We start from the raw sequence: 23,181 nt of genomic DNA, 5'->3' as shown, positions 1-23,181 counted from the left end.
GTGGAGTGGCACGTATATAGATAATGTGGATGATACTTTAGTTTGTGACGTACTGTGCGATTAGAAAATTCGGCGGCAGGTAACAGGTCAAACATTTCTCCAGAACACTCCCTGTAATAAATGCAGTAGAGAAAGCACAGCGAGGAGACATCTCTGCACAAAGCCAAGCTCTTTCACACATCATTGGGGCTCCAACGTTCCGTACGGCTCTACGTTGTATGCGGAGCGTATGTATCAAATGGGTCAACCTGTTACATGATGATACACCAGCCCAGAGATGAGAAGAGTACTCCATATGAAGCCGAACCTGGGCCCTATTCAGGGCCAATCGGTGTTTTGGCGTGAAATACTGTCGCGCTCTGCTTATTAAAATTAAATTTAGGTACCTAGTTATTTAAGGGATAAGCATTAAAGGCTTAGTCTATCTATAAACCTTTCCTAACCACTTTCTAACAACCCTTCGAGTTTTCTATTAAACATTTTTTTTGTTAATTAGTATTAATAACCATAGGACTAATATAACGTACCTACTACTGTTTTATGGTTATCAGATTAACCATTTTCAGGTAAAAAAGGGCCAAACCAACAATTCTTTACGTTTATGATTACTAATCGTTAGTATACATATTTGTTTTAAGTTTAATACATTGTTGTTATCCTCATAATAACATTAAATAAATCCGATTATGTTCTTTTACAAAACTCCAATCCAGAGGATGTCCTGACTAATATCTGTCCGATATTTGTTTGTGGGCATACGGGTACGCGACCCCGGATCCTCGAGCCGCCACTCTTACATCCTCATCCAGTCCGTAAGAATGGTGTCCTAACTCCCCCCCTCCTTCCCTTAGCTCCCTCCTTCTACCTATCCTACCCCTTCTATTTTCCTCTCCCTTCCTCGGTTTTTCCCCACAAAGGGGTTTTGGTCAGACGGCAGTCGCTCCATTTAAAAACCGCCAACCGCCACTTATATGGACCGACAAAACAACAGACTGGGTACGGCTAGGGCGTCGCCGCAAAACGACGCGCAGGCACATCGCCCTACACCTGCGACAAGTGGGCAAGGGCTACCGTGTCATGTACGGGCACGGCTAAAGACGCTAGTACCCAGAAGGAAACTCCGCTTTGCAACGTGGAATATTGGCTCTCTGACCGGACGATGCAGGGAACTCGCAGATGTACTCATGAGACGTCGGGTCCAGTGTGCCTTCCTCCAGGAAACACGCTGGAAGGGCAATAAGTCCCGTAACATCGGACAGGGTTACCGGCTTATATACACTGAATCACCTTCGGGTAGAAACGGTGTAGCGGTAGTGCTTTCTGAAGAGCTTCAGAATGGGCTCCTTGAAGTTGACCGTCGCTCCGACCGCTTGATGCGAGTGAGGGTACTGATTGAGGGCGTCATCACAAACTTAATCAGTGCCTATGCTCCCCAGGCGGGATGTAGAGCGGCCGAAATGGAGACATTCTGGGAGCAGTATGAAGGAGTGCTACTTGCTGTGCCATGTACCGAAGTGGTCTTAGTTGGGGGGGACTTGAACGGGCACGTCGGTAGGGCTGCTGAGCCGTATGAGCGTGTTCACGGGGGTTTTGGGCATGGTCTTCACAATGCAGAGGGAGAAAACATTCTAAGAATTTTTAAATTACTATTATTCATTTAAATGTATATAATGGTTTGTTGTATATATGTAGATATTTTTTTTTTATATAGTGTATATATATATTTATGTTTGTGTATATATATATACAGGGTGTCCCAGGAGTCAACGATAAAACGAAACCAGGTGATAGACCAAGTCGTGACAGTTATGAGAAAAATATAAAAAAAAATCTTTGTCATGTATTTTTCATATTATATTGATTTTAAAAAATATCGCAAAAACCGACACCCTGTGATGGTTTTTCAAGTCCCAGGACTACAAATATTACTCTTTGTTAATTTTTTTTTCTGTAATGTAATCATGAGTAACCCTTCTGTGAATTACAGTTTAAGATTTAAACATACCTGTATCAGTTTTCAATAAAATGTGGTGTTTTTGCCAAACATTAAATTCAAAATATTTAGTACACTCAACTTTAACCGACTGTACTATAAAAAAATGTACTACACTGTTTTTGCAAGTAACTTTAAAAGTTGGCGCATTTAATCTGGATTCCGAAATGGTACGACACTTGCTGGATTACTTCTTTGTTGAAGAGAGAAAAATCGAAATACACGATAATCGGGATGACGTTCAGCTTTTTGGTATCTTTTCCGATACATTCTAGCTGCAGCATTTGCGTTACATAACCATTCTCCATGAATGAAATGCATATTGGCAATGTGTCAAAGACCGAGTATATCGCCTGCAAGACCCCGGACTCGAGCACTGTCCTTATAAGTCCTGGGTCATCCCTTAAGTTGGAAAAGTTCAGGTATATTGGATCCGTCATACACGAGTCTGGAGTCATCGATCACGATCTCTATAAGACGGATAAGAGTTTGGAAAGTATCCTGCGATCACAGACCACACCAGTGACCTCCCTAAACTAAGCACTTAGCCCAGGCAACGCTTATCCGACTTAGGGGCTGGCCCAGGAATTATAAGAACAGTGCTCGAATCCGGGCTCTCGCAGGCCATATACTCGGTCTTTGATTATTGTACATTTACCCGCCTATTTACCCGCCTATTGTACATTTTTTTAAATCTTTTTTGTGCAATAAAGAATATAAATAAATAAATAAGAACCTGTATTGCGTCTGATCTGGCCGTCGTGAATACGTTCTTCCAAAAGAATTCTCAGCACCTTATCACGTATAAGTGCGGGTCCCACTCAACTCAAATAGACTACTTATTGACCAGACGGTGTCATATGGGCAGGGTAACTAACTGTAAGGTCATTCCAGGCGAAAGCCTAACTGCCCAACATCGTCTTCTTGTCATGGACTTTAACGTCACTCCGAAAAAGAAAGTAGCCGAGAAACGTAGGCCTCGGATCAAGTGGTGGTTGCTGAATGGACCGATGCAGACCGACTTCCTGGCAGAGGTGAAAAGTCATAATCTTTCGACTAACACCGAGACTGCTCAGGATGCTTGGGATCGGGCTCAGTCGGCAATCATTGCGGCAGGCAGGCGAGTTCTTGGCGTTTCTAGGGGAGGACGTGTCATCGACAAGGAGACATGGTGGTGGAATGACGAGGTCCAGGAGGTGACTCGTGAAAAGAAGGCTGCCTTTAAGAAGTGGCAGGAATCCAACTCTCCTGAAGACAGACTGGAGTACACAGTAGCTAAACGTGCCAGTAAAAGAGCTGTAGCCAGAGCCCGCAGTGAGAGTTTGTCACCATTGTATGATAAACTTGAAACTGTGGAGGGGCAGAAGCTCATTTACAAACTGGCACGTTCCCGGGATAAAGTGACGCAAGATATCGCAAAATGTCTTTGCGTCAGAGATTCCCAGGGCACGCTGCTCTGTAATCATGACTCTGTGAAGGAGAGGTGGCGAAGCTACTTCCAGGAGTTGCTGAATACTCAGCACCCATGCAGTCTTCATCACGACCCACCGCCTAACCTCGGACTTATTGCCCCAATAACCCTTGACGAAACACGTAATTGCCTTCGACGCATGAAGAACGGAAAAGCGGTGGGACCTGACGACATCCCGATCGAAGCGTGGAAATCGTTGGGCTCTCTTGGTGTGCTCATGCTTACTGACCTTTTTAACCATATCTTGAACACTGGTAAGATGCCGCATCAGTGGCGGCTTAGCTTTATTACCCCTATTTACAAGGGAAGGGGCAGTGTTCAAGATTGTGGTAGTTATAGGGGCATTAAGCTTATGAGTCATACCATGAAGCTCTTCGAGCACATGATCGACCTCAGGCTCCGCCGAGAGTGTACTGTCTCTGAGTCTCAATATGGATTTCAGCCAGGATCGGGCACCATGGACGCCATTTTCGCCCTCAGAACTTTGATGGAGGCATACAGGGAAAAAAGGAGAGCTCTGCACGTGGCCTTTTTAGATCTGCAGAAGGCCTTTGACTGTGTGCCTCGTCAGTGTATCTGGTGGGCATTGCGATCCAAAGGGATCCCTGAGGCCTATATTGAGATTATCAGAGGCATGTATCACGATTCCGCTTCTATGGTTAGGACTGCTGTTGGCGACACTAGACCCTTCCCGATTACAGGGCTCGGCTCTTAGTCCGTTCTTGTTCAATGTAGTGCTTGATACTGTCTCGGCTCACATCCAGGACCAGCCTCCATGGCTGATGATGTATGCCGACGACATAGCACTCATTGCCGAGAACCGACTGACGCTGGAGCGTAAAGTGAACCTCTGGAAGGGTACGCTTGAGAACGGCGGTCTTAAACTAAATGTGTCGAAGACAGAGTACATGGCCTGCGGGAGCCGGGACTCGAGTACCATCCTTATAGGTCCTGAGCCAGCCGTTAAGTCGGAGAAGTTCAGGTACCTTGGATCCGTTATGCACGAGTCTGGAGGCATCGACCACGATGTCTATGGCCGGATAAGCGCTGCCTGGGCCAAATGGCGGGAGGTCACTGGTGTGGTCTGCGACCGCAGAATACCGCCCAAGCTTAAGGGGCTGATATACGAGAGCATCGTCCGACCGGTTCTTTTATACGGCAGCGAATGTTGGCCAGCACTATCTCGGCACGCTCTGGAGCTTCACGTCACGGAAATGAAGATGCTGAGGTGGATGTGCGGCGTAACGCGGTCTGACCGCATACGCAACACATTCATTCGAGGTAGTCTTGGGGTCCGTGACGTAGCGGATAAGCTCCAAGAGCGTCGCTTGAGATGGTTTGGCCACGTTACGCGCCGGCCTAAGAACTATGTCGGACGCAAGTGCCTTGCTATATTCCTGGGGCGCGACCTCCCGGACGCCCAAGGAAGCGCTGGTTGGATGTCGTGATGCAGGACATGAGAGCCAATGGTCTAACTACCGAGGACGCAAAAGATCGTGCAAAGTGGAGTAGGGTAAGTAGGAAGGCAGACCCTGGTAATAGCCGGGATTAATACCAGGAAGAAGATGTTCTTTTACAAAACTGATATGTGCATATTTTTCACTTGTAAGAAATGGTGGTTACAAGACAAATCTGATATGTGCATCAAAATGGTTAAAAAAAATTATTGCAGACGAAGGGTACATTTTATCATTTTCGCTTGTATGTCAGTTCAAACGTAACATATTTTGTCACCATATTGCATTTATAATTTTTTGATAAAGCTATTATTTAATAAATAAGATAGTTTTTTGTCTCTCCTGAAAACTTGACTAAAAACACATAGCGGTTTTGGCAAGCGCAACGACGATATCTATCTAAGGTGGCGGTGGTATTGAGACCGTCATGGCGCTACGGCACAAGGTGTACACAGGGCACAGGTAAACTAGTGTTAAGGCACTTCGTTTCCCACTTTATGCCGAATTCGGGGGGCATTGCATGTTGACTGGCAGAACTCAACACCGCGCTTTGCTTCGGCACCAGAGCGAAGAACAAAAAAAATATAAACGTAACTAAAATATTTCACTTCCTCGAGTGGGGATCGAACCCACAACCGTCGCGTTACAGTCACAGTTATTTATTTTTTCTTTTAAATTTATACTTATTTAGTTTTACCATATTTTGTTTCAATTATTTATTTTGACAATTCCTTTTTAGATTTTAATATTTTTTTAATGTTTTCATTTTAGATTTATTTAAAATAAATATTAATGTAGTTAAAAAACACAATAAAACTTAAATAAAATGGTAAAATTTAAAAATATAGCTTTCGTCTTTCTAATTTTCTATTAGGCTGCTGCTAGTTGAATGTCGGAACTCTCCGCTGCGCTTTGCCTTTGCATAAACTAATTGCCCTTAATAATTTTCTTCACTAATTGTATTTACTGCTAATTTAACTTTTTATTCCAATTAATAAAATTTTACTAAAGCTTTTTATAAGACATATTTGGGTTCACATTGTATATTGTAAATAAGAAATAAAATACATTTAATAATTTTTGTAAACAATTGTTTATTAACATTTTATCATCTCGCATCTGCATAATACACATCCGTCACTTACACGCCGCAGAGATATCACCCACAATAGCATTACAATGACTTTTGATTGTTATAGGAAATATCTATGGAATTATTTTGTTAGTCCCGTCTACAGGAATGGCTTTCATTTTTCTTTCGACTAAAAATTTATATATTATTATGTGAATATACTAAAAGTATATAAAGAAGAATAAATTGTTGTACTTTGTCTAATTAAATACATAAAGTAATTAAGAAGTTCGCAACATGCAAAATAAACATAGAGAAATAGTAAGAAATAAACAAAAATAAAGAGTTACTTATGAGGAATGGAATGATTGGATTTTCTTTCAGTATACTCACAACTAATAAATGCATCGATGATTCTTATAAAACAATAAATCCACAAAATACAAATCAAGATTTTCGAAGGCAATTTCGCTTCAGTCAATTGTAAACATTTCAAAAAATAATTACACGTTGATTTTTTTTTAGGTAATAGATAATTAAAGTAATTCACAATAATCGCAATCATTTTCAATTTTAATAAATAAATTAAAAATACTGTCATTTTATTGGGTTCGGAGATTAATTACATTGGCGTATATCATTAAAAATATTAAAAAAAATATTTCAAAAAGAAAAATGAAAGTGTCGCTCAATCGTTTTTTAAGTACACTAGATACGACATCAGTTCCTGTGATGTTACCTATTACACATACATAATTTAATATTACAATTTGTCACCTTACAAAATTAAATACAAGAACATTATTTATTATTGATCATCAGTCTATTCATATTTTGATATAAATTTTACAATTTTTGTCGATTTAAACCTCTAATGTATGTACAAAAGGCAACATAAGAGGTAACGCACTTAAATAGTAGTATCTACAATTTTTTTTATAACACTGTAATTTAAAATAGAGCTGACTGGTCGACGAGCTCTCACGTGTTCGCTGTAGAACATGTAAAAACTCATGAACTCAATCAATATAAACAACGTGAGCTGTATTAAAATAAATAAGTTAAAAACAACTTGCAATATCGAATCCTATGTTGCCTAATGACGCTTATATTGTCACAGTACTCCTAAACAAGTAATGGAGAATATACTTAAATAACTAAAACTTAATAGTTTTTTTTTATACACAATGACTTAGGTTTCGACATTTGTTTCTTATAAGTACACAAATTAGTTTAACCTATGGACTAATAAAGTGCGCTGTGTAATTACTGTGTGGTGCGAGAACTGAACCCGCGACCTCCACGCCGACCGCGGAGGACGAGACCACGGCGCTCGCACCGAGGAACATTTATTCTATATGTCAGATAATACATGTGAGATTATAAAAAAATCTACGCCGATTTTCAGGAAAACCGCAACAAGATTTTTCAGCTTTTAATTAACAATCATAATCATAGGAACAATGATAATAATTATAATTGGTCAAGTAATAGTAATAACAGAATGCATTATTTGGTTTATACAAGCCAACAGAAGGGAACAGCGGGGAACATTAAAGATGCGATACTGACCACCGACACGTCACAAGTAAAAAAAAAACCACAAAGGATATGTTTCAATTTAGGAGAAAGAAAGAAACACGCAAACGGTCCTACACCATTTTTCCATTTCATCAGAAATAAAAAAACGGAAGGAGCGTTTGAACGTTTAGTGTGAACGAGGCATGACAATTCGAAAATGGAACGACTGGAAGAGACAGTATTAAAGTGTGGATTTGTATATATCTAGTGACAGTGCAGTGTTTAGTATCGTGCCAGTGCGCGGTCGCGCGGCGGACCGAGACCGCGCGAGTCGCGCTTCACCGTTACCTACAGAGATCGCAGACAGTGGAACATCGTCCACTACCCCACAGCAAGCGCGGTCCTCACCCTACCGAAACAGTTACCATGGGAAACGTCAAGAAATATAATTATATCTATAGTTTCCCATAATAACCGAAATCAACTTAAAATCACTAGTCCATTTACAATCAGTCATAATCGTCATCGATTCGGGCACAATCAAGGCGGCACCGGGCGACGCTTGCCGATAAAGGGTGGAAAGTGCGATCCGGCCCGCCATCAATATGTACAGGGCGCGCGGATCGCGATCGTAATAAATATATCCGAATACTTAAAACTAGCCGTCTATACAGGGGTCACTTTACACTTTACGCTATATGTACACGCGGCGCACAGCCTGGTTCGCACGAGCGTCCGTTGTGAATAAATAAGTTAATGTCCATTGCCGCTTTAGTTAGCACTGCACTGGCGTTGCTCGGGGCACAGCGGCGCACAGCCTAGGTCGCACTAGCGTCCGATGTGAATAAATAACTTAAGTGTCCATTGCCGCGGTCGCTAGCACTACACTTGTGTTGCAAAGGTGGGCAGGCAGTGGTCGTCCAACATGTACACCCCCCCGCCCTCCAGCGGCCTCTTCACTAGCGACGTATCGCTGTAACAAAAACAACCACCTTTAGTATATAGTAATCAAATTAATAATAAAGCTTCCAAATAAATTATTCTACTTCTTGATTCTACAAAATGAGATGTTTTAAACGATTGTAGGTTTTCAATTAGTGTGACAAAAGAAAATTAGTAATTATTTTTAGAGTGTACGTATGAAGTATTAGGTACTGACCTATTGGCGCAATACGCGGAGTCTGCCGAGATCCTCGACAGCCTTGGATCGAGCGTCGCGAGTAGTCTCGCAGCGTTGTCTGTATTAAGTGTTTTTCGCTTGCATTCCTCCGCCGCCGCGTTGTGCGCGTTCTGGCACTCAGGTACTGGCCCCTCACACTTCCCCCATGTATTTCTGATAACGCGGCCGCCGTTGCCGGCGTTGGCTGCGTTTTGCGCTCTCGCCTCAGCATCGGCCGCATTTTGAGCCCGTTTTCTTCTTCTCCTTATACACGCCACGATGATGACTGCTCCAAACGCGGCCACCGGCACGGCTACTGATAACACCACTATTAGCACAATATGCCTTCCCGATAAACTTTCTTGTTCAGGTGTTTCATCGCCTATCCTTCTTAAATGACCTCCCGCCGGCTTGGCAGCGACAAAATCAGCTAGTGAGACAGTGCAGGATTTTCCGCCCCAGCCAACTGGACAGTTGCAGTGGTATCCGTCGACGCGATCCCGACAAGTACCTCCGTTCCGACAAGGGGATGACGCACACTCATCCACGTCTATGCTGCAGTCTTTTCCAGCGAAACCGGGCCGGCATCGGCATTCATAATCATTATCCAAGACGTGGCATTCTCCACCATTAGCACATGGTTTTGCTAAGCAGAAATCGACGCGGGTTTCACATCTAGGGCCGAGGAAACCGGGGGCGCATTGGCATCTCTGTCCGTTGACCAAATCCACACAAGTGCCGCCATGTTCACAAATAATTCCAGCGCAGTCATCGATATCAATTTCGCATCGGTTTCCCCTAAATCCTGGCTTACATGAGCATCGAAAACCGTCGCCTGCTCGTGTGCACATTGCACCATTTCTACAAGGGTTTGCAGCGCATGGGTCAGCTTCGAGAGCGCAATCGAGGCCGGCGTATCCCGGAGGACAGACACATACGTATCCGGAGGGTCGCGGTTCACAAGTTCCACCATTTCGGCAAGGTTGATCAGCACAAGTCAGTCTTCGAGTTTCGCACTGGGCGCCTTCATATCCTGACGGGCAAGCGCATGACAGTTCCCCACCCTCATCCGGAACACAAGCACCTCCATTCAGACATGGTCGGACAGAGCACGAATGGAGTGACTTTTCGCAGTCCGGGCCGGTGTACTCAGGTGGGCACATACATGTGTAGCTGCCTTGCCCAGTGTTATGACAAGTGCCTCCGTTTCTGCAGGGTCGATGGTTGGTGCAATAGTTCAAGTCCTGGTTACAGAACAGTCCGCCCCATCCTTCTTCGCAAATACAATCCCAAGGTTTCGAGCAGGTTCCGTGCACGCAACCGGGATGCCGCTCGCATTGATCACAGAGTTCGCCCACCCAGCCCGAATGACAACTGAAATATAAAAAAAAAACATAAGTCAGTAAAGTATACGACGTGATAACAAGCGTCTAAAAAGCTCATGTAAAACGAACAATGACGAGGATGAATGATTTAGAGGGAAGAACGTTAAGCGTTTAACACAAGGGTGCGAAGTACTCACATGCATTCGTCGGGCTTGAGGCAGTGGCCGTGCTCCGAGTCGCAGCCGGGCAGGCACCTCGCTGCAACAAAAGGAAAAGGTTCGTTAGCGCATCACAAAGACAAAGCTTTCACAATAGAACGCCACTGGTCGCACTGAAAGGCAGAAACGGTCGATAATTCCTCAATGCTACACAATTTCGCATATTAGCTGCGGAATCTGCGAAGAATCGCAAAGGACACGACAACAAAGAGAGAGAGGTTCGTTAGCGTCCCGAGTCGGGGGCGAGGTCATGCGCACCGATCATTTATTCCTACCTCCAACCATAGCGAGCTTATACCAAGTTTATTGCTCAAATTAATTTATCCTCGCATACCTTCCGCTCAGGACGTAAATTCATTCCATCGCGTATCGCTTTATTTCGTAATAGCGAGATATTTATTTATATTGGATTCTAAACATTCATATTTTATTCGGACGTGATGTATTACCAGTGTAATATGTGCGCATCGTTAACCGTGTGATTTACGTGCTGTACGGCGAACCTTACCCCGCTGTGGCGTGACTATGTAATGGAAATGTAATGGTAGAAACTTGTATTTGCGCGTGCATTGCGGTCTGAGTACAGACAAAGGTAACAACAACAAAAGGTGAAGAAGTAATGGCACAGTGCACGTTGTTAAAAAAATTGTTTTGAAACGAGAAGTGCGCCGTAACGTCGTATCGGTCGGGTGCGCATGGGCAACTTATCGGAGCGAATACAAAGGGGGGGCAGATAGCGCGGGGAGCCTAACCGTCGCTCGACCGTTACTAGTCCCCTAACTCGCTAGAAAAATACTAAGACGCCATTTTGTTGAACGCATTAACTATTCAAATGCAATTTTAAGCCTGGCTTTCCAGTTCTAAATTGAACGAGGAAACAGTTTAGCTCGGCTATATCTTTGGATTTCCGAGCGCAGCGCCGGCTTGTAATAAAGGAGATTAGCCTGCCGCCGCTCCCTAGACCGTAATGCAGGTTTAAACCCATCCGGGCTAACACAAAGCCCCCGAACCCGCTCGCAGCGCTCGCAAACCCGCTTACGATTCACTCAGTTAAATTAGCAATGTTATTTGGTATTTATTCACCATGGTAATGTTACGGAGATTGTATATGAAATTGTAAATGTAATACGCTTTCACAGAGCAAGAATTTCGCAGGAGAAATTCGTAATGTTTAAAACAATGAGCAGCTCTCGCTTTATAAAATGATTTTTTATTATAATTACGTTTAGAATATTAAAGAATTAAATACAGGAAGGCGGCAGTCTGTGTCGGCGTAAAGGTGCATCAAAGACTTAAGTGTCGGCTCCAATACTGGTTACACTATACACTTATATATCACTTGAAGTGTTTTATCTCAACCCTTGAGCATTAGGTAAAACAGAAGTCGTAAAAATTACACTTCAAAATGTATTAGGGTAAGTGATCAGAGAGCTACAAAGTAAACGTTCACCGCTCCCCCTCGCTATTAATTATTATCAATGAATGGAACGTTATCGATTTCTAATGTTAGACCAACTAAGGGACACCGCACTGCGACCAGCCAAGGTCTTACAAAAAAATATATGTGGAAGCTATAAAGGCATTAGTCTTTCAGGAGATAATGACAAAAAGTGACCTTCCCCGAGGATGATGCACACGTGCTCCGGAGCAAATATTTAACTGTTCCGACATCTGTTTCTATCCAAAACGGATATTAGGTTCGCGTGGGATTCGCGATTCAACAGAAAGTAATATTCGTGAGAACTCCACTCTCGCTTACAATTAAGCGAAATTAACCGGCCGTAAAGGGTTTCTCTCGCGATGTTTACCCTATCATTAAGAAGGAGAGCCGGATCGAGATAATGCCGTCGGGACATGCAAATCATTTTTCTGATTGTTAAGCTTTCCCAGAAGGCGAGATACCGTTCAGCAGATGCGAGGAAGTTTGAAGACATGATCAGCTATAAGGTGTATTTCGATCGGTGTTCGGATTTCGTTGGTAGATGTTTTTGACCCGGTTGGCGTTCGTAGTGTACAGTGCGGTGAACAAGTTGTGGCAGAATTAAAGTTAGATTTGCTGAATGTTTGCGCAATGTTCACTCGAGAAGAAAATAATCAAAAGTAAAAAAAAAATGTAAAATCAAATCAGCGCAGATACTTCCAGCTTCAGGGCGGCCACAACTTGTTAACCGTACTGTACTGTAGCACTCGCGATTCACGGTGTGTGTGCGTGTGCGAATAGTGTTGTTTTTATTCCATTATGGCCGCTTCACTCGCTTTTACGTTTTCGTAATCGACGACGTGCTCGCGAGCGTATAGGGTCACCTGGCTTACCTGTCTCATGTTCATATTTTAGAAAGTAACATCTCGCGGACGAAATGAGAAATTTTTGTCGTTACAAAAAAACAGTTGTCATATTCGTAGACCGCAAATGTTTAAAATGTTACCAGAAAATTGTGATTTCGTGGTCATCCAGGATTGCACTGAGACGGGCAGCCCTGGCGTGCGAGCGAGAGGGAGCGCTACACGGAGTGCTGCATGCGTCCCTCTCTCTCTTTCTCTTGTTTTTTTGCGGCGCCGGAGTGTGGGAACGCGGCGGCAGGTGGGGCTGAGATTGCGACGACATCCGCCCGCCACAATGCATCTTGAGAGGCACCGCTTTGTTTTACAATACGAGACGCGATCTCTTTGACATACGTCACTGGCTGAACGCAGTGACGTTTGAAACGTTTAGATTTTTTTTTGTGTTTATCTGTATTTTTTTTTATTGAAATGTCAGATTAATTTCGTTTCACGGAAACGGAAGTTAATTAATTTTATATCTAGGACATTATAATATATAGACTCAAGCTTTATTTTCGTACGCCATAACATTAAAATTTACATAAAAAAAATGTAATTTTACACAATGTAATTTAACAAATAAATATACGGTATTGAAGTGATAATAAAAGGGAAGGCCATTGATGAATGTCGCTAATGAGACGTCGCGGGCGGCGTTTTTCCCTGCTTTTGTTTACAATTCCGGCGGCATTCAAAGACAAACAGACCACACGGACGGACGAGCGGTCACACGCTTTTCAAAGTATTCGACCAATACTATCAACAATAAACTATATTATCTATTAAAGTCAATAGAAAACAATAGTCAAATTATGTAGGTAGTTAGTTGTTATATTGACAATAATGTAAGTAACTCTATACGTATAATAGAATTACAGTTAATTATTATGACGCTTAAAAATTTAATTATACCAGCTTCATGCAGTATTCCGCACACAGAACGATAGGCAGAGGGAACCTAGTGTTAAGACACTCCGTAAATAAATATTTCACTTCCTCGAGTGGGGATCGAACCCACAACCGTCGCGTTACAGTCACACCCTTGCGCTTCTGCGCCATGACGGCAGTTTAAAATTTAGAAAGTTAAAATTTAAATTAGATTGAAATAATGCATCCAACTTCACATGACCGCTTGCGTCAAAAGAAACTGAACGAACGAACGAACATTAATTTTAGTGATATAGTTTATGCTGCGCAATAAACTTTAATGATGGATGAAGATATACATCTAGAATTAAACATTTAAAGCAACGACCCGTTCATTATAGCATGAAACATTTGATAGAATTAATTAAATTATAACAAGATGTGAAAAATTCTTATTTAACAATTGAAATGTTCACAATTTAATACAGGAAGTGAAGTAACCCTGCGGTCGTACATAGGTTTTTGAACTCGGAAATTTTAAGACTGAAACTACGCTATAAGGTCGTTCCCGTTATTATTAAAAATTATTATTCTTCGATGTTTCTAGCAATAAATACTTGTTTCTTTCTATAGCAAATATAAAAGATATTTCGCATTGACAACAGGCGATAGTTTAAATATAACGCTAGCTGTTCCTATGGGAAGTAGCAATCCTCCCTTGACCCCAATGAGTCAGCTATGTAATGGCTAGAAAGTATTACACGAACAACATGAAAGGTCATTTATGCTAAATAAAATTGGTTTTATGAGGATGTTCGACCGGATTTGTCATCCTAACCCATTAATGAGGAAGAGTGAATTGGTGAACGCTATTTTAATAGCCATTAAGGGGCGTTACGCACATATAACTCGCGATAACATGTGGATTGTGAAATATATATCTTTGAACAAGGTTATTTCAAATGAGTGGTATTCGAATCCACAATTTTTGGAGAAGTTCAAAGGTTAAACTAATAGGTAATAATAAATAAAATAAATGTATGAATTAAAAAAACTTACGTTTCGAACAATAATCGCCAGTCCATCCGGTCTTGCATACAATTTCTCCAGTGGGGGAACAAGTGTAATGTCCAAAGGGATCGTCTCTCGGCCTGCAGAGGACTTCACATCCAGATCCATAGTAGTGAGCAGCACAAGTGACCCGATAAGACACCTTCAAATGCGCTCCACCCACACCCCCCCACCGCTGCTCCTCCTCATTCCAGGGCCCTCCAACATCAGCTATACTCTGCTTCGTCATCCGCGCGATCAGCGTATCTAAAATAAGAAGCAACATTTCACATACAAATTTCAACTCTAATTAGAAACGAGAAAGTTTAATACCGCTAATGCTATACAAAAGATAGAAATCTCGTAAGGATAACGACACGGCTTAATTCGATAAAGTAAAAAGTAATTTGTTTATCATCGTGGGAAAGGGTACGAGGCGAATTGACCTGTTACAGGCCGTCCGACGCCCGCATTCGAATGCGGGACTTTCATTGTTCCCAGCGTGATTCAATGTTTTGGTTCGTTGGCGTTCATTTGATTCATTAAGAATTTGAAGTACACTCTTCACTATTTTCTACATCTCCAAGTTGTAGAAATTAGGAATTCTTAACTAGAGTCCTTGACTAACTAAATCTACGTACTGCTTAGAAACGATTCATTACTGAACAGAAAAACCTAAAAAAAAATCTTCCGCAATTAAAAAAAATGAATTGCCAATCCATTCATCAAAGCGAAGCGAGTTGCGAGACGGAGGCGCGCTGGGAAACCTTACCGTCGACCAGTTCCTTTATTTATTTCTCTTCGTGTATGCCTGTGTTTTTTTTTCTCTTATTTCGCTTCGCCCGGCGTTACATTCCTAAGCCGGTAATCCCGACAGCATATAAAATTAAACCAGACGCGAAACAAAATTAAAAGGTATGTGAAAAGGATCGATCTCGACTAATTTTGTGGCGTATGGCATTCTCGTTGTCTATAGCTGAGACCTGTTCTTTGTTGCGGGTGGCGTGATAAAGGGAATCAAATAATGGAGCTGGGGTATCTTGATAGAATTTTTCTGTTCCTTTGTTTACAATAATTATAAATGTTATCTTGAAGCAATGCTTGTGATGTATTGGGTCGATTAAATATTTATGGTTTTTTCAGGTTCATATTTTATCCACGAGTGCCTAGTGTAGAGACACTTCGCTTCCCAATTTCCGCTTGTTGAGTGGCGAAAAATTTCATTTCCTCGAGTGAGAATCGAACCTATCCCTTGCCCCTGAACCACGACTGCCCTCGACCTCACATGTTATTTTAATAATAAATAAGTGATTCACCATTCTTTACATAATCCTCGTAAAGAGTAATAGCCAATGAGGTATCGCACTCCGAAGGCGGAATGCCTCACAGTACTCGTATATACAGCACGTAAGCTTACACCGATTGTATCTGCGCAATAAATCTATGAGATAAAACATGTTCGAGCAACGAAAATATAATAAATATCAATAAATTTAATATTGGAATAGAAAATGTGAGTTGTACTTACTAAAGAAAATTTTAGCATGTGAATGTTCGAAGCCTTTTATCAGGTTATTGTAAGTATGTGATATTATAATATAAATAAAAAAATACTAGAATGTCTGTTGTCTATAATATAAAATGATTATTTTTTGCTTCACGCTGTATCACGCATATAGAAGGGTAGGCAGAGGTTAATTCATACATTCTGTTTCCCACTTTACGTTGAATTTTTGAAGCATTGCAGTTAAGTGGGGGAATCGAACCCACAACCCTCGCGCTTACAGCTACACGTTTGTGCCAATGCGTCAATAATTAAATCTTTATTAAAATTGTAAATTATATCGTAATACGATACGTTTATTTGAAACGAATGTTTATTTTAAAGCGAAGTGAAGAGTTCGTAGGGAATTAGAAAAATGATGTGTGGGAACGTACTCGAAGCAATTTAGCTCGAATGTGCTTGGAGAATTATGGCAACCGTGCAAACGGCCCAGGTGGGCTAGGGCTGCTACCCGGGTGAAATATGACCGCTCTGACATACACTATTACCTACGTTTATTACTCATATATAATATATATTTACTAGGAATATATGAAATTAATAATAACAATATATTATACAAATATTATTGTTAGAATATGTCGAAAAATTGGTTCGTTTTTTGCCGTCCACACGCTTTAAAGAAAACAAAACGCATCTATTGATGCCGAGTTCAACCAAATAACACCAATCATTGAAAATTATTACCGAAACGATATTAAATGAAGGTGTATCCTATAGTCTATTAATGTAGTACAAATTCGATATTAAATAACACATTAAAAGCAGAACGAGGTATACTGCTACGTGCTGGACGGCACCATGTAATTACGGGCCCAGAGGTCACTCAAAATTATAAACTAAGATATAAATAAAGATACAAAGAAAAGAAAACAAAAGAAAGAGAAATAACAGATAATTGGATAGGATTGTAAGACTATTATATATAAAAGTATATTTATAACACGATTTTTAGGGAACATGCGAGCCGACTTCCGTTGATCGACGATCGATCAATAAATAAGGAGCGGATGCTGCACTTAGTCATATAGGTTGATTGACAAGTACTAGATCTGGTCTGGTCACGTCAACCAGCATAGCATAGCATGGTTGATGATAAAATAACCTAGTTGTCCACCGGTGCCCGGTGCCCGTTGATTCGTGAGCAGTTGTTTCGATTTCTCGTTTTAGTCACCTGCCCGGCCGGCCGACCTGTTGCTGGCTGTGGGAAACGGCATCTCATCAATGGAGTGTGTACAAACGTACTCCTTTTGTTTATAAAACTGTCCACTTCTAAGGCTTGGAGGGTATTTCAATTTGAGTGCGCTCGCTTGTGTAAATACTGGTAAACCAATGAATTTGTAAGGTTTGGTATTTATGATTTTTTCTATGTTCGATTGTTAGCACTTATTTATTTTTGGGTGATAAGCATTAATAATTTCAATATTTTAGTTCCAGAAATGTCTTTAGTATGCTTATTTATAAATTTTAAAAAAGATAATGAAATTTTAATAGTTATAATATTTGTTTTTAATGTTATTGTTAAATAAATAAAAAAATAAAAAAGGAACTCAATTAATTGTAAGGTAAATCTCATATAACAGAATCATAATCTCATCTGGTTTGTAATATTAGGTAGCGGCCCCGCGGCTACGAGCGGCGCGCGAGACCAGACACGTAATTGCCTTCGAATCTGTTATCATTACTCTCTTTTCACACGCTCCCATTCTACTATCTACAATACGTCGGTAGGTGTAAAACGAGACAATGCAATAATCGTAAACGAAGTGGCAATTCTATAAACAAGACATTCGAGACATTGTTCGACACCTAAGTATTATCCAGATATGTTTAGTGTCTGTCAACATCGCTTCCCGACCACGCCAATGTCTGTTACATCATAAATCCAGTCTTCCGGACCATCTTCCGTAATTTTCAACTCGAAGCCATATGACGACGAAAGATGAAGTGTAAACTAAAATCCACTTCCCCCAAAATTCATTTTTGGTCTCGAGTAAACAAAACACGAAGCCGTTACTGCGTCCCAGGTGCGACCCTGCTCGCCCCGGGCGACGCACAAAAGATTTCGGTGAAGGAGCCCGCTACGTCAGAACTGCAAGCAAACGGGCATTGTCGCGAAGCTATTTGTTTAGTTCAAGAATCCCTTTATATATCACCGTAAGCCATCATCTCTTTGTTGCATTCCTACTTATCTGTGATATATTACATTCTTAGACGTGCGTGCGCTATTCTTCTCAATTCTTCAATGTATTCTCTGTAAAATTGAATTGAAAGATGCATGCCGCTGGTTTTAAATAGAAAAATCGTATTAATTTATAATGCAGCTGTTTCACATTAGAAAAACTAAATGTGATTTAATTAAACATTAGCCCAATGGTTCGATAGTGAGTGAGCACAAGCGTGGTCCACGTAACCTGTTATTATGCTTGATTAGATTTCTGTTGGTAACATTTCTCGGTAGTGGTCCGGCGCCGCCCATCGCTCCCGAGCCGTATTAAAAATACCCATCCTCTTAAGCTATCCACGGCTAATGATTTTCGGTAAACCGGCCTGCACTCCTCCTCATCCTCATATCTTTTAATCTGTTTTGAGTAAATCACCCAAAGTTTTTTAGTCGGTCAGGAGTTGTAATTATGTCGGTCAGAGTGCATCGGGATGGAAAACTAATTAGGAAATGGGCGTCGCCAGTCAGTTTTGGCGTTTGCCATTTTAATATTTGAAGAATTTGATTAGGATCGTTGTTTATGTTTGGGAGAAGTCTATTTTTAAATATTGACGACAAGAGGTACATATGTTCTAAATTATTATATTGATATATTTACATTAAGCTTTGTACGTTTGTAAATCATTTGGATTCTTTCTCTAGGTCACGCCATGTCGCATGTACACGGTAGGCCTGTCGATTCTTTATTGGGCGTTTCAACTGCGATATCATCGTTAACAACAAGCCAAACTTTTGTATTGATTTTATCCATGGGTTATGAAAATATCTAAGCATAGATCAATTATTTATTCCTCTTTATTTACTTATATGGTGGGAACGCAAAAAATATAAAAAGTCGCGTAATTCACGAATACGAAATGAGCTTTTTCGTCTATGCGTCGGTCAACGTCCATCAGAATACATTAGAACAATTCTACTAAATTTTCGTCCTACAGAAGGCTGAGTTTATTAGAATACGGCATCCATTGCGAGGCAGCTCACGCGCGCCGCCGCGTGCTTTGAACACCAATCGTCCGTACCATGGGAACATTTTTGTCTTCCACGATATGATAATATAAGCATTCAAATATACATACAGTCCGTTAAATGCACGATAAACACCCAGAATTACAGTGAAATAAGAATGTAAGAGAGTCGTGACGATCGTGATATGAATTTTACAAAATTTATAACGATTTCGTTAACCTCTCCGTCATAATCGCGTTAAATATGAAATTTTACTCACCATCAGATCTTGATGTTTCGTTTGTATCGTGCCAAGCTTCGACTATAAGCGAGAAGGTGCCCTGGAAATAAAAGAACCATTAATACCACATTAATATACTAAAAAATATATAAATAAAATAAATAATAAAAAATATATAAATAATATAAATAAATATAAATAAAATAAAAAATCAGCTTCACGCTGTATCTTCACACAGCAGGGTAGGCAGAGGGAACCTAGTGTTAAGTCACTCCATTTTCCGCCGAATTCTGGAGGCATTGTGTGTTGAGTGGCGGAATCAACGCCGCTCTTAAACTCGACACTAGAGCGAAGAAATGAAAATATAAATGTAAATAAATATTTTATTTTCGAAGATCCTCGATTGGAGATCGAACCCACAACCGTCGCGTTACAGTCACACCCTTGTGCCGCTGCACCACGAGTAAACAATGAAAATTAGTTATAGAAGCAATAAAAGCAAATAGGTTTGACGATCTCTATTTAAAAGTTCAACGAGTACGCGTTGGTGTCTCCTCACAATGAGATAACGCAAGGTCCCACCTATCCTACCATCACAACCGAAGACCTTTAAAATGGGTGCGGCGTTCGAGCATTTCAAATATTTCCTTCACTTTACGACGCAGTTCTGTATGGTATGAGTGTAAATTAACAACATGATCGACAGGTGAACCGAGGAGCAGATGGCTTTGTTATAATACGAGCTAAAAATAATACTGGCGCAATAGGACGACTGCCATAGTTATACTTAACGCCCAATATGGAATCGTGATATGTTTAAAAAAAATATGTTTAAAACGGGTGCGTATCAGATAGTAAGCTATTGACATTTGTCGATGTTTACGCAAGGAGGCGAAACGGCAGTCGAAAATCGATTATCGGTGATAAGACACCAAGTCAACACCTTGTAGGCGCCCGTCAAATTATCAATGAATTTTATGATGATTCAAGTTAAGTTCATGCAAAAATGTGTAAAATTATATGGAATTAAGTAAACATAATTGCTGGGATAGGTTGCAAATGCTAAGTATAAAAAAAGTACTATTTTAGTTCGCGATACATATTTATGAATGTACGTTCGATTACTGGTTATTACTTATTACATACGAACTTAAATTATTATATATAACTGGTTTCAAATTTATAAGTAAAATGCTTCAAATTATTCAGGTATATATATCGCGTCCTATTTTACAATAAATTTGATAACTATAAAAATGACCTGTTTTGATAGCAGCACTTTTGTCGCGAGAAATAAATACAAAACAGGTTCAGTATCAATGAAGTAACTAAACGCCGATGTCCGATCAGTAAATGACGTTCCAAATCCTCAACCGTGGTCGTGGCTCGGACCAAACGTAATTAGATACAAGTACGTCACAGCCCCAGCAGCTGCGTCCAACGGATGCGAAGGGTCACCATATTAATTTCTTCATAAGATCACCACACTCTTAAGGAGTGATTCAGATCTGACAGATGTCCCCGTCAATTAAGTAGCTCGATGAATGAAAACATCATTAGCATCAGCCAGCACTAACAATGAGCTATTTGCATAGCGACTGATACGAGCCTCTCCAACGAAACAATCATCATTGTCGGATAGTGGAAATCAATAGTAGAAATCCAGTTTCCCAACGCACATCACACGCTGTGTACGGTAAAAATGCATGAGGTTTTTTTTTTAATCTTGTATACGAGTACGTAGATAGGTTATGTTCGATTAAGCTTTCGATATGGCGTTTTGACGGATTTTTAAATAAATTAATAATCCTAGTTCAATACACGAACTGGCGGACGTTATGGAACTTTACTACATATGTAATCCTTACAATTGATATTTTTGCAGCCAATATAACTTAATGATCTCTTTACAAGGACTTGAGGCACGTTTTCCAAAATATATTACCAATTAGTTGGCAAGATCAAATATGGTGCTTCAGCGTAGTAAACGCTATTGATTTGTTAATCGTGTATGGAGAGCGCATTTCGGTCAGCTGTAGATGGTTGTAAGTATATGCCGGTTCCCACGGCAGTGACTCTCGAGGCAGCCCATAAAAAGCGGACGACGAAGTCAGCGTACGTGTGCAGGTAGCCTTTATAAACGTGCCGAGTTTGTGATACCGTACGCTTATGTTACTTGCTCGAGTCTAGTCGGGCACTGACTGCCTTGTATGTTTAATTTTATTAATATACCTAATCCTACTAATATTATAATTATGAAAGTTGGGTTAAGTGAGGATGGATGTTTGTTGCATTTATACGTGAAAACCACTGTACTGATTAAGATGAAACTTTACAGTAATACAGCTTATAACACCAGAATAACACATAGCTTAAGATCGGAATGAAGATTTCGTATAATTTAGCTATAATATAAGAAAACATGAATAGGACGCTAAATTACTTTCTTCTTATACAAAATGAACAATAATAAAAATATATTTAAAAGATATTTTAATTATACAGCATTACAAATTAATTTATTTTAAACAATGAAATGGATTGCACCGTATTTGAAAGTATTACTCCAAGTCCATAAGTCCAAAGTAATATTATAGTCCAAAACGAACGAAGCGATATCATGGCCTCGATGACGGGGATTTGTTTGATAATGGTTTTATGAGGGTGCTCAAAGAGGCTCCCATAACGTAGCCTGTTTCCAAATTACTTTTGTATTAATTAAGGCAAAGGAAATAAATGAACCGACACGTGGGAAAGAAGTGTAATGTGTTTTGTTTTTAAGCGCCATCTGTTCGGGTTTTACAGCTTTGAAAACAAAAGGTATAATCAGGTGATCGGTGCTTTCGCGCATCTTTCTTGCACGTGTTTCGGGCACTATTGTTTTTTTTATTTATTTATTGTCTTCCTTATTTAACTTTGTTTGGTAACGAAAAGAAAATAACGCAGATGTTCGTATTTAACATTCTCATAATTATGTGTTAGAAATAAACTATTATAAACAAAGTAAATTATTAGTTCTTTTATTCTTAAAACCATTTTTTCAGTTCAACTCTGCATCTATAATGAAAGTTATAAAAAAAAATCGTCTTAAGTTTCTTACAACATGAGAAAATACCTAGTTATTTGGAACACAAACAGCCGGCCAAGTGGAGAAGTCGTGATTTCATATTTCACACTTCACTAGTGTAGCAACATCGTTCTGGACAGGTTTTTTCATTTAACTTAACCCGACGAGAACCCGTTTCAGGTGTTCGACCTATCGAAATAAGGTTTTATATGCAACAAATTGAACATACACTGACAAAAAATATATATATAATCAATGATAACAAGACCATTTAGATTCTTAAGCTATAAGTCAAATAAAAGATATGCAAATTCCATCGGCCGCCCGATAAATAATTGAAGCACAAATTATTAAAGTAATTCGGACTTGTATAATCTAAATTATTAATGTTTTTAATTAAGCATATTCTACTTTAGTATCGTCCAGAACATTGACCTGATGAGTCACTAAATGAAACCTTCAAATGAATAAACACAATTAGCTGACACCGTGTGAACGACTGGTTCCGTACACAAATATTTAATAAGAAAAAAAATATCCAGGTCGACATTTTATTGGCGACAGTACACAAGCACAGGTTAGAATGCTAAGCAGTTTCGTGGTAAACACGACCAGCTATGACGGATGAGCGGCACAGCCTATATGTTATGCTGGTGAATTGTAAATTCCATAACGTCCTCAGTTC

At 40.2% G+C, this 23,181-nt stretch overlaps 1 protein-coding gene across 1 annotated transcript in view; it reads right to left on the bottom strand.

Moving 5' to 3' along the window:
- Positions 1 to 5,990: 5,990 nt before the first annotated feature.
- Positions 5,991 to 23,181, bottom strand: part of Delta (neurogenic locus protein delta) — a 32,494-nt gene continuing 15,303 nt past the window's right edge. Inside the window, exons 3-7 of the mRNA XM_085189854.1 lie at positions 19,469 to 19,529; positions 14,465 to 14,722; positions 10,196 to 10,256; positions 8,674 to 10,047; positions 5,991 to 8,487 (exon numbers count right to left, since the gene is read on the bottom strand). Coding sequence (XP_085045980.1) covers positions 8,397 to 8,487; positions 8,674 to 10,047; positions 10,196 to 10,256; positions 14,465 to 14,722; positions 19,469 to 19,529 — 1,845 coding nt within the window. The 3' untranslated portion in view covers positions 5,991 to 8,396. The remainder of the gene's footprint in view (positions 8,488 to 8,673; positions 10,048 to 10,195; positions 10,257 to 14,464; positions 14,723 to 19,468; positions 19,530 to 23,181) is intronic.

This window comes from Heliconius melpomene, chromosome 9, assembly GCF_056956725.1.
Source record: "Heliconius melpomene rosina isolate 202511_hmr_F chromosome 9, ASM5695672v1, whole genome shotgun sequence".
In the NCBI taxonomy this organism is placed as follows: Eukaryota; Metazoa; Arthropoda; class Insecta; order Lepidoptera; family Nymphalidae; genus Heliconius; species Heliconius melpomene.
Note: the sequence above shows the minus strand (reverse complement) of the source record. Positions and strands in the feature narration are given on the sequence as shown.